Source organism: Epinephelus moara, chromosome 18, assembly GCF_006386435.1.
Source record: "Epinephelus moara isolate mb chromosome 18, YSFRI_EMoa_1.0, whole genome shotgun sequence".
Classification (NCBI taxonomy): domain Eukaryota; kingdom Metazoa; phylum Chordata; class Actinopteri; order Perciformes; family Serranidae; genus Epinephelus; species Epinephelus moara.
Genome location: NC_065523.1, coordinates 7698188 through 7711108, shown reverse-complemented (window position 1 = coordinate 7711108; position 12921 = coordinate 7698188). Strand labels below are relative to the sequence as shown.

Sequence of the window (12921 nt, the reverse complement as noted above, 5' to 3'; positions counted from 1 at the left end):
CCAGCATAAAACAACTGCTGTAATGTGCTGCATGGAGGTGTGAGTGTGGAAGAGGATCTGAGAGAGGGTGGTGTCCAGTGTGTGTGTGTGTGATGAGGTGATGACTGAGTTTGCCACCCAGGCTCCAGGTCAGGCATCTTTAGACCAGCAGAGAGGAGAGGAAGATGAAGATGAGGAGGAGGAGGAGGAGGAGGAGGAGGAGTGTGTTTACATGTTTAGATATCCCAGAGGCTCTCCAAAGGTCAGCAGGTCACCGAGCCACCCGGAAAGCCCCGCTACATTCCTCACTGTAGCCCTGCATGTGTGTATGTGTGGGTCAACCAGAGGCCATGCAGCTATGTGGATGTGAGAGGCCTGCCTGCTATTGAAATGCATGAAGTTCTCTGGATGTTGTGTTGTGTCAAACACTGTGTTTCTTTAATCCATGAGGAGGAACACAACCAGATCCTTTTCCTCAAGCATTTCCATTTTCCCTCCTTCACTCTCTACTCCTGCTTTAACCTCTTCAGGGAATAGGGTGCACACTTCTGGGCGGTCAAACATTTTACTCACTCAATATATATCACTCCTCTGCTGAGCTGATGCACTGGGGTTTGTCACCTCTCAAGCATTTATAGAACATAAAACATATTTTGTAGCAGAGAACATAAAGAATTTATATCAGCCTCTAAGTACTTTGACTTCCCTTTCCTGTCTGGGGATCTGTCTTAAAGGAATAGTTCATCCAAAATCAGTATCAATTGCTTATAGTGCTCACCTCCCTAGGCTCCATGTGGTTCCAGGAAAAAAAAAAAAAAATTGTATGGCATTAAGGAGAGCAGAGTGCCCCCCAAAAAAGACAGGCAAAAGGTTTTAAAATGTCAACCTGTTCTCATTCCCAAGTTGTCAAATACCAACGCTTTATTGCACCCCTCAGCATCTCATAGCAATGTACAGTACCCTTCAGTGTATCTATGTGACACACAGCTGAAACACATTGCAACAAGTGGTTGATGTTGTGTAATGGTTGATATTGTTAGATTCACGCAACAAGAGTAGTTGGTTAGGTTTAGAAAAAAGAGATCATGTTTTTGGTTAGAATACGTATATTAGTTACTTAACTTTCCTTGACGTAAATGCATCATATAAGTGACATCGGCACACAATGACTGTACATAAATTGCAAAATGTTACCATCACTGACTTTTGAGAGCTGAGGGAGATGAGTACTGTTTAGAATTTACATTGTGTATGGGCGAACTATTCCTTTAAGTGTAAATACTCTGCAAATTCTCCATCATCTCTTCTCCCCCAGTCTCACTGTCACGTACAGAAATTACTGGCTTGTGATTGCATGACCAATTATTGTGCATTGGAGGTATATGTAGGAACAGTTCATTAGAGCAGCCTGATCTAAGTGTTGTGAAAGCCTAAATATAACCATAAGAAGTTATACTGCTATAGTTGTTAGGAGCAGATATTATATTGCAAGAGTAGAAATTTTCCCAGGAAAAAAAGACGTGTTGTCAGCAATTATTTTACTCTTCAGAATGAACATACTGCACCCTGACGGATATGTTAATAAGATTTCATCATTAAGTTGACAGAAAAAATGAACCAGGCAGCATATCCTTACAACTTTTTTTGCTGCAAATTTGAAGTATGTAAAAGTAGAACATAGGTTTGGATTTTGTGCTCAGTGGTGCCTATTCCCAAACTTTTTTCTTTTTTTTTTTTTAAATTAATCCAATAACCACAAGGTGTTTGTGTTAGGGTTTTCTTTAACCCTTCCCTCAGAGAAACTGATGGAAGGGTTTTTTGTATCCTGACATGTTGTATTTGTTATATTGCAGAAAGCTGTGGTTCTGTTGGGACTTGGTAGGGTACCAAAATGGTTTCTGTGGTTTGACAGGGCCCCTGGAACATGCCAAGGATCAGAGATGTTTACATAGCTTTCAAATGCTGGGAATGTTGGATGCTGCGGGAAATCTCTGTCATTTTTGAATCGATGAATTTATGTCATACATAACAGTTTATGGTCAGTGTAAAGAGTATATAATCAGGAGCACAACGCAGTGGGTTGACAGAAGAATCTTTAATTGAGGTAGCTTAAAGTAGAAAAAGACAGACAGGAGCATGATTGGGAATATCTCTAAGGCAGCAGAACTAATAAAACTCAGTCGATCTGCTCTCAATTAAAAAAAACAGACATCATTATAAAAAATATCATCAGTTCACAGGCCGAGCTTTAACCTGACAATATTACACATATGAAGAGATTTACTCCTGAGTGATGAGGAGAAAAACTATTCACATATAGTAATTTTGACAAGTATCATGACCTTCAGCAGTAACAAGAACATTCACAAGAAAAACACCCCCTTCACATACACATGTTCCCCATAATCTATAATCAATAACATAAAATGCATCCAATAATTTATTCTCAAGGGGGAAGAACAGGCAGTAAAATATCATTTCCCCACTTTTCCCATTCAGGAATGACATCTGCGCCGAACAGGCTTCAACATTTTTTCACAGTAGTTTTCTTTAATCATGACCCACCGCGCGCGCACACACACACACACACACACACACACACACACACACACACACACACACTATCCCCTGAGTCTAACTAACATGTTCACGACAAAATCCTGTAAATCAGACTGTAAAAGTGTTACAGCTTTTTTCATCATTCATAAAAACTGACAGAAACAAAATATTACATTTTATTGTGTTTGTGCACTTTGTCTGAAAACGTACCCTGTAGTCACATAGTGCAAAGGCCAGAGCTGCATGGGCTGAGACATACACATACAAATAAAACAATGTTAAATGTTATAAAGGTAAATGTGAAACAAAAAAAATAGCTACACCCAGATAAACTGGACAGAAGTGTATTTTTGCCATCAGAGGCGCCCTGTATTCCTGATCATAAGGCTCATTTAGTTAGGCTGCGCTCAGGCTGGTATATGGGTTACAGATGGACCGCAGCCTGTCAGAATTTACAAAATTAATTAACAGATTCTGTATGTTGATTTGTCATGTAGATGCAGTTTGGTATCTCTGAGCTGCTTTTCATTGATATCAATCATGAAGGCTTTCCGTCAAGTTTTAGTGTCTCATAATGATTTCAGTCTATGTCATGGACTGAGTTTCTACAGAAATTGTGGCCAAAAAAACCAACCAAACAAACAAAAAACATGGAACATAAATATCAACAGAAATTATGTGGGCCTATTATCCACCTTAAATAACCCAATACCAGTAAAACAGACATTATATAAAGATGGCCAAGTGCATCCTATCATCATCATCATCATCATCATCATCATCATCATCATCATCATCATCATTATCATCACCCTGTACACCAGACATTATTTTCACTGTGCTGTGCTGGTTAAAGGAGAAACATCTCAAATATGTGTGTCTGTCTAAACTCCAGCACTCCTAAAAGGTTTGTGTCCAACAATAATTCAGCAGATATTTCAGTACAACAAGCAGCTTCTCCAAAACATAGGCTACTATCTCAAGAAAATTGTCCCTGAAGACATTCTTTCTACAAAAGGCATTGGGTTTTGATTGTGTGATCCATGCTGTCAGAAAGTTACTGCCAGAGGTCTGTGAAGGCAATGGTGGGCTACCAACTTTTTTCGATGGAGGCGTTGCACCAAATTCTGGGGCCTATGCATAAGCAGTCTCTGGGGGCCCCCAACAGTTTCTCCCTGGGTCCATGTCTCTCTCACTGATCTTTTTTTTTTTGTTCTTTTTGTACAAAGTCAGTTTGCTTTCTTTCTTTCTTTTCTTTTTGTGGAACCCCAATTTCCCTTTCTGGGGAAAAGACATGATAATGTATGTTGGTGCTCCAGCAGCATAAGGACTAAACCATGTTGCGCCTTTAAAGGGTGAGAGGGGCCTCAGAGAGCTTCATCTTTTAATCAGTTTATTCAGCCAAATTTAATGTGGTTATGGTACTTATTACTTCAAAATTAAAAATAGCAAACTGAACTTCACATTTCAGACTTTTTGAATTATTGCGACCCTCCAGATTTATCTTTGGACCCAGTGCCAGGTCCCAAACTCCAGGTTGGGATCCGCTACATTAAGGTACCCCAAACTGGTTGGTCTTTGCACCAAAACATGAAATATGCTTCCACAAGAGTGGTGTTTTGGTTTGATTTGGTAGAATTTGCAAAATCTTTGACTGGAAAATAAATGTACTTGACATTCCAGATAAGTGGTCAGAGATTTATGGGAGGTTTTTCATTATTGATATTTCTACAACTTTCATCACCAGTCATCTGGATATGCCGTATGTTTGCTCAAGTTGGTTGCTTCACATGTCCCTTTTGTTTGTCATTACATCAGGGCAGCTCTTGCATCCTCAAAATATCAGCAATGCCAGGCTTATTGTTTATCCTGCTGCTGTGCTTTTTATGTCTTAATAAGTCACTGTAGTTCATATTCATACTTGAAGAAAACCCCTTTTTAACTCCCATTAAAATACAAGTGACCAAGCAGCACATATACCAGAACAAAAACAGGTGTGATTAAGTTTTTCTGGATCTCCACCGAAATGTAAAACAAAGTGAATGTTAAATTCCAGGTGCTGGTGGGTTTTCAGGAGGAATTCTGGGACATGTAGGAAGTCAGTAACCAAAGCAGAAGTGGATGAAGTAGACTGACGACTGAATACATTCCATAGCGCATCACTGAGCGGTACAAGACAGCAGGCCCCCTGACACCTCTGCACAACCAGTCACATTGCTCGCGCTGGCTACGTCTCCGAGCTCGGGGACGCGCCTGGAGACGTGGACGCGGAGGAGTGATCGGTGTCCTCCAGGTCCTTGTTGAAACCGTTGTCGGTACCGGAGGAAGATGAGCGCGCCGTAGCGGAGGCGCCCTCCCGCTCGCGCTTCTTCTGCTTCATGCGCCTATTCTGGAACCAGATTTTCACCTGCGTCTCGTTGAGCTCGAGCGTGGCTGCGATCTCCACGCGCCGCGCCCTCGTCAGGTACTTGCTGAAGTGGAACTCCTTCTCCAGCTCCGTCAGCTGCCGCGTGCTGAAGTTAGTGCGCATGGCGTTGTTGTGTGCGCCCGCGAGGCCGAAGTCCGACACTTTGACTGTGTGGAGGAGAGAGAAGCTGTTAGAAACGCATTCTAGGAACTTATTGGATATATTAATTAATTTAGTCATTTTTTATTTAAAAAAAAGAAAGAAGAAGAAGCCTGCAAGCCTGTTTAAATTAAATGTCTTCTTGTTTGGGAGCATTGTAGCCTCGTGCCTTTTACGATCATTGTAAATCAGGAGGTAGTTCCTCCTGCCTAAAAGCCTTCTTTTCTTTTCACCTTCCTGTGCTTTTTGTTGTGTGACTTGGCGTCCATCATATTATTTATTAATATTTATTTGCGTTAATATGAATTAATTTAGCTATAATGAAGCTTTTTTAAATCCAGACTGTCGGTTGTATCAGGCCTCTGCAAAGTCAGTGTTATTTTTATAATATTTATAATTATTTATAATATGTATTTGTATTGGGCCTATCTGTGGGCCTACTGAAGTCATCTCCAAACCAATGCACCAAAATAGAAATAGTCTAAATTTTACTGGAAAAAATAATAGAAAAAAAGCTTAATATCAAGTTCGAGAAGAGGGAAATACAAAGGAGTGGGAAGGAAAGGGCTGGTGAGCAGACGGAGGGATGGAGGAGCTGAGGGTGTGATGGAGGGGTGGGGGTGGGGGGTTAAAGATAACAGAGCAGGACAGACTTCCTAGGGTGAGGTAACCCGTCTGCTATATCCATTAACGTGAGAGAAAGCGGGAGAGAGAATAAAAAAAAAAACCCTATCAGACGTCGGGGGGCAGACCTGCTATCTGTCCTGAGATACGACTGCAATGACGGCATACTGAATAACTGACTTTCCTGAAAACACATAAACGCATTTTTTTTCTTTTAATTTGATTTTTTAACGACAAAATGTGAATAGTCAACTTTAAGTCGTGGTGAGGAAATGAAACTTTTTTCAAAATCTGATGTCCCACACAGGCACACACTAATAAATAGCCTACAATAAGCTAGGCCTACATATAAAAAAGTAGATATTTCATATTAACATTTTAAATTAAAGCTTCAATTTTTCACTTGAAAAAAATAGAAGCCAACTGGCGTCTAAATGATTTTAAAAGAATAATACATTTACTTTATTTATTATAGAGCAAATTAATAATTTTAATGGCACTGAAAATGTAGCAGTTGTTTTTAGTGAAATGTTTAAGCCATGCCAACAAAAGTTTTATTGGTGTTGAATGATTTGTGAAATAAAATCATGATACTCATAACCATAATAAAACCGTTCTCTTTGAATGTAGTGCCTGCGGCCTGTCTTTATATTGGACAACCACAATAAAATAATACATCGATGGAACACTTCATTCTTTTTCTCAGTCCTCTGTTGGTTTACAGTAAAACGAATTGAGACCTGAGTGACTGAGACAAGTGAAAAGAGTGAAAAGGAAAGAGCAGATGGAAAGTAACATTTACATAAAGCCTGACATCTGTGTACACAGCGAAATCTGAAACTGAGGCCTACGGGGGAAACAACACTTTACACTAAAGGCCAATATGAATCCCGTTATTTTCAGATGTGAGGATTGTTACTAAAAATTCTAATCATAACAACTGTAAGAGCCTTCCCCTAAGTTTTTCTTTTCACGTTGTTTTGCTGATTACAAGCCACGTTTTTTGTTTTTCTTTTCCCTCTCATCTCAGCTTTACAGCTCTTATTGGCTGCAGTGTTTCCCATGACAGCCACTATGATAAATGCAAAAGAGGCCACTGCACCTCTTCTTGTGGAAACCCCACAGATCACTACTGAATATATGATCTCAGCAACTGACTCACTGCAGGCCCAACCCTTCTATAATGCTTTAAATATGACTTTAAGTCACAAAACGGACCAATTATCGCCAGAAAAAAAGCCCACCTTCCCTGAACCTGCCCAGCCGGGTTGGCCTACCTGTTTTAGGAGGGTTCCTCTTCACCTTCATCCAGTCGAAAGTCTGCCCCTGCCCTGCCTGCTGGCCCTCCTCATCCCCCCTCTCTCGGTCCTGGGAGACCGGTAGTTCCCCGTAACCTCCCCCGTGTGAAAGCCCCAGGTAGCCTGCTGCGTCCAGACCCCCGCCAAGCTGCTGCGGGTACTGTGACCCGGCCAGAGCGCCCTGAGGACCGCAGTAGGCCCCGGCCAGGGCCCCGTAGCTTGGGCCGACGGTGGGGGCCGAGCTTGGGAAGGTTGATTGATGATAGTAGGTGGAGGCCACAGATTCCTCCATGAAATATTGCGGGTGAACAGTGTTGGGAGGACCTATTGCGTTAGCATACTCCGAGTTTGTGGCGCACGCCTGGCCCGCATAGGCCCCGGTGTTGCCGCTATTCCCGTTATTATAGGGAGACAGTGTTCCGCTTTGTAAGCTCTGGGTTTGGTGGAGGTGAGGATGATGATGGTAGCCGTTGTGTGTCTGCTGATGCTGTTGTTGCTCGTGATGATGATGATGCTGGGTCGCCCCTGTGGTCCCGTGCGTTCCTCCACCTCCAGGGCCCCCGTACAGCCGCCCATCCCCGGAGTAACTCGCTGCCCCGGCGCTGCTGTCACTTCTCGTGCCGTTAACGGGGGCTGGAGAGACGGTGTGTCCCGTGTGGAAGGAGCCGGAGGTCACTGGATAGACCTGATGCTGATCCAGGGGATGAGGATGCAGATGATGATGATGGTGGTATCCAGATTTAGGCGCAGAATAAGCGCTGGTCCCCGGTCGGTTACAAATGGAGTATTCCACAAACGAGTTCATGTTGTCCATGCGCAGACCGGAGGCACGGTAGAGCTGAGCAAAGTTTAAATGATCAAGAGGAAACGGGAGGCCGCAGATAAAGTTAACAGAGATGAGTCCTGAAAAACATCAAAAATCTAAAAAATCCATTATAAATGTTTTCCAGGAGTGTGAAATCCCTCTGATGGGCAAATAAAATCACAAGAAAAGCAACAACCTCTACAAGAAAATATTAAAAAAAAAAGAGATAGAAACGCATCGAATAGGAAATTTTCAGCGAAACTGGACGAAATAAAACCAGCAGGAACTTCCAAGGTGGAGGAAAGAAAGTGGGATCTGCACGTCCCCAAAGCCGAAACACACATGAATAATGTGCTCTGCTGTGGTGTGTGTCAGTGTGTGTGTGTGTGTTTGTAAACGGAAGGCCTTACGCTGTCAATAGCTCTACTCAGCCTTCCCAAAGGCTTCACGGGGACAGCAGAAAACACCGCGAGAAGACAGAAAAGAGTCATGTCACCTCTCCCCTTCCACACAGGTTACACTCCGTCCTCTTCCATTCTGTTTATTTCTCTAAAATCTCTGCTTTCCCCTCTTTCCGTCACTCTCTTTCTCTCCTCTCTCTCTTTTCCTGGTCACTTCTTTTCTTACCTCTGCCGACGGTCACGTGGCTCGTCGTCACGTCGCCTATGGTGACCGGAGGACAGAAGTTTGTCAGCCGGTCACAGAAACGGGGGGACCACTGTGTGTGTGTGTGTGTGTGTGTGTGTGTGTGTGTAGGGGAGGGTGGGGGGGCCTCTCGGTTCAGGAGTGGAGTTGCGCGCGCGCGCTCGCCCTGACGCACGCGCCTCATCCATCACTCGCCGTGACATTAGCACGACAAAGAGACTTCAATCAAACCGGCCCATCAATCTGATATCAGCACGGATCTGTCAGAGCAAAGAGAGAGGCAGAGAATAAAAGAGGAGCTGTGAGCCGGCCTGCTGCTTCCAGACCTCCTCACTGCCAAATCACACAGAAACAAACCTACACTGCTGCTCTGCTTCTAATTGTAACCTCTGGTATACTATACTCCATACAGCCGCCAGCAAGCTAATAACATAACTCACAATCGTACAGTTTTAGTGTTGCCATGACTTCCATGATGCTTACCATACTGCTGCAGGTGGTATGGACACTACTACTGGAGTGTAACTGTTGTTGTGAAACACACCTAACATTATTTTATCGTGCTGCTTCATGACTTCTTGATTAAAGAGAAATATTTATAACTTGATTATGACCCAACCTACTTGCCAGAAAAAACATGTTGGCATTGTACATTTCTGCAAACCATGGATATGTAATATGTGTATGTAGCAGATACATTGAAACTACATGTTTCAACAATGCCGTGGTTAACATGTGGTTAGGTTTAGGCACAAAATAACACCTTGAAAAGATCATATTTTGGATTAAAGTAACCCATTTGTGGGACAAACTCCTTGCAGGAAATGTAGCAATGTCTCTGTAAAAAAAAACAACAAGCACTTTTTGGGCCACTATCTCAGCAGGAAAAACAGCTCTGTCTCAGTAATAACAACTGCTTTTCAGACCACTATCCTGCCAGGAAAAGCAGCAGTGTCAGTAAAAAAAGAACAGCTGCTTTTTGGGCCATTATCCTGTCTAGAAAAACAGTGATGTCTCAGTAAGAAAACTTTTTGGAGCACTATCCCAGCAGGAAAACCAGCAATGTCTTGCTTAAAAAAACAACTGCTTTTTTGGTCCAAATAGTTGCTGGAAAAACAGCAACAGGTCGCTACAATATACCCTCATTTGGTGCCAAAAAAACACTTAGAACACAGCAATGTCTTGCAAAATCACGACTGGGTTTGTTGTCTGTTGGTCATTAACAGTGGTCTACACTGGTCTGCAGGTTCATAGGCATTTCACGTATGTCACATTATTTCAGTTTGGGCTGTAGACCTGCTTAATAAATAGGCTACCATGATTGTTCGTGTGTTTTAATCTGTGATTGGTGTTGACAGTTTTTACGCAGCACTACTCCGATCGTAGTGTTTCTTGTTTATCAGACATTTATTCATAGCTCTAAGAAGGAATTCAACCTCTATGGAGTCAACATGTAACATCACTCTGCAGGATGACATACTGTACATTTCTTGGTCTGTGAATAACTTGAAGGAACATATATTTGGTGGATGATTATGGTCATTTCTTTATCCGTCACCATCAAAATGAAGTCCAGTTTATGACAAAGAAAAGAGTTTGATACTTTAAACACAGGGATTTTAATAAGGCCAGAGAAAATTAAATGAATTTTCTCTTACACTGCACATAAAAATATATCTTAAATATGGATCACAGATAAAACACCATCTGGAAATCACTCAAATCAGTTATAAGATCTGGTGACCCAACTGGGACCACACAGATACTGAGAAGGCCCAAAGAATGACTTCTGGCCCGAGGGGTCTAATCTGGGGGAAAAGGACTTGGATCTGTAGGAACACTGCACCTGGTGTATTTTACTGACAACACACCTATACTGCAGATCTACTTAGAGATTTTACCATCTAACTGTGAGTGTTATTTAATTTAACAATCAAAATGTTAGATGAAAGAAAAACATGAGCAGCCAGATATCAGGCTGAGTTAAAGAACCAAACAGTTTAGTTAGATTACTGAAACCACTTTATGTCTTTATTTGGTAGTAAAACTTGAGTTAATAATAACAGACAGTATGACAGTTGGGTAACAATTTTACTGTCACCTTTGTTTTCTTTTCCCAACAAGTTTGGCGAGGACATACAATCATCTGACTGCTTGTGTTTCTTGTGTTTGTATTAATGTCACTTAAGTTGCAGATCTCAGAAATTTGGTGAGTACAATGTTAACATAATAAAGAGAAGTCCCTCCCCTCATGGTGTCTCCCATGGGACCTTATTCCAGAAAAAATATGTACAATATAGTCTGTGGTACAGTATAGACAAATCTTGTTTGAAGTGTGCCATATTACACGTTACACATAAGATGTTTGTCAGTGTAAAACATACTTCAAGAAAGTTACAGGTTGTCATAGAAGGATTTAGTTTAGTGTGGAACCGTTCAGTGAACTACATTTCTCATCTTGCACAATGTATGTCACCAACACCAGCAAGCTAGCTAGGAAACTTGTATGTTCCATGCACAAATGTAACATTATCTTATCTGATGTGTTTTATCCAGTGACTCTTGGTCTTTTTATCAGCCAGGAAGCAAATGTACAATCAAGACCTGTTGCTCCTGTTGACATCACGCATGCGACTTGTACAGTTGTTCTTATTATCACAGTCCAATACTTTCACTTTTACGACAAACTGTGTCTTTTCTTTGACTTGCAAAATTATCTTTTAAAATGAAAAACATCATACATGTAATTCATGGCACAATTCAAACAGGATCTAAGATTTAGTTGTCTGACTACTGACTACTGTACATATCTTTCCTGAATTGAGGTCCCATGTTGATTCACTGGAAGGAGAGGGACTTTGCCTGTCTATGGATAGAAATGATGGAAAAATCCACAAATAAGAAACCAAAGTTGTAATAAACTAGAATTATCCCTTAAAAGGACATCCTTATTAAACAAAGCTCTGGGTTTACACATTTGGTTTCATGCTTGGAGCTCAGCAGGGCGAATTAAACTCCACTTCATGTCAGGGTTACACCCAACTTCTCTGTAAAAATACAGGATCATCACCGTGAAACAAGAACCAAACCAGTCTGTTTATTGACCACAGTTGTTATTAAGCTGTGTTTCGAAACCGCAGCACACAGTAAACCATAGCATAAGAACAGGAAAAACAAAGGTGGAAGCTTTATGTTCTGCCAGTTTTTGAGAGAAAGGATTTATTAACTTAGATTGTAAATCTGCTGTGAACATCTTGTTGCTACAGTGAGTGTAACACTGTGCTGAGTGCCAGCTGCTCAGCTCTGACATTTGAATCTGTCAGTGTGTGGCTGATTGACTGACTCGCTGACCTCCACTGGAACATCCAACGCTGACAGGCTGGAGCTTCATTTTTCCTCTCCGTTTAAAGATGCTTTGCAGTGAGTTTCCCATCAGCTTTGATCATCTTTTCCCTTTTCTCCGTCCATCCTTCCGCCCAGTTATCAATAACACAGATCGTCACTTTAGAGATTAATGATTTGGCTATATCTCTCCTTTGCACATTTTCCTAACAGGACACAGGAAATCTTTTAATGGATCAAAAGGTTTCTATTGATCAAAGAGCCCAATCGCAGAGACGTTTGGGAATCAGTTTACTTTTCAACAATTGGATTGGGAGGCCATAGATTTCTGATGGCTGGATATGCATGTGCAAGTGCACGTGTGTGAGTGTGTGTGTTTGCTAATTGAATGAATGAGCTGATCTGTTATAGAAATGAGGTTAAGGCAGACAGGAGGCCTTCTGGTCGGCCAAACCCTGCCGGTCCAGCAGGACAGGAAGCAGGGATAGCTTTGACGACAATACAATGTTCTCTCTGTGAACGTGTGTATAGAACAATGGCCTGCAACTCTACACATGGTTGGATTTTTGACATAGGGTTTGTGTTTCAGTGTATTCTTTGGAAGGAATCTTTATCTTTTATCCTAAATTGTTCCAGTATGAGTTTCTTTCCTTCTTTCTTGTCTTATTCTTACCCTTTAAGGACAAACAGCAAAATCACTTCATGTCTTTCTCCCATATTTGCTCATGAGGTGTCTCTTTCACAGTCTGCACACCTTCCCATCAACGATTATGCCCCCATTATAACTGCCTCCAATGAAGCCCTCATCCATTTCTCCCCTCCAGAGCCTCTGTGAAGGGCTTGACAGCAGACGCACCGCCATCCCGCCGCCAGGACGAAATCAGGACGAGAGGCGTGGGCGTGCGACAAGGAGGGAGGTTAATGATCAGCGAGGGGCTGAAAGGAGAGAGAGTGGGCAGGAAGTGTGCAGGAACAGAGCGGGACAAGGAGGAGATTAAATGACGCCCACATAGCTGTCTGGGTGGTGAAGAGACTACAGGAGAGAGAGAGAGAGAGAGAGGAGAGAGAGAGAGAGGTCAGAACTCTCAATGTATGTAAGTTTT

The 12921-nt window shown here is 42.0% G+C and overlaps 1 protein-coding gene across 1 annotated transcript; it reads right to left on the bottom strand.

Annotated features, from left to right (window-relative positions):
- Positions 1-2063: 2063 nt before the first annotated feature.
- On the bottom strand, positions 2064-8459 carry hoxb1a (homeobox B1a). The gene is made up of 2 exons (XM_050068238.1): positions 7006-8459; positions 2064-5112 (listed from the first exon to the last, which is right to left on the bottom strand). The coding sequence occupies exons 1-2, from the start codon at positions 7838-7840 to the stop codon at positions 4766-4768; spliced, it is 1182 nt and encodes a 393-aa protein (XP_049924195.1). The 5' UTR covers positions 7841-8459; the 3' UTR covers positions 2064-4765.
- Positions 8460-12921: the final 4462 nt, after the last annotated feature.

Coding starts and splice junctions, on each gene's coding strand:
- hoxb1a (XM_050068238.1), bottom strand. CDS start 7,840: ATGGACAACATGAACTCGTTTGTGGAATACTCCATTTGTAACCGACCG. Junction 5,113..7,005: donor GAGGAACCCTCCTAAAACAG/GTAGGCCAACCC, acceptor TCCTCCACACAG/TCAAAGTGTCGGACTTCGGC.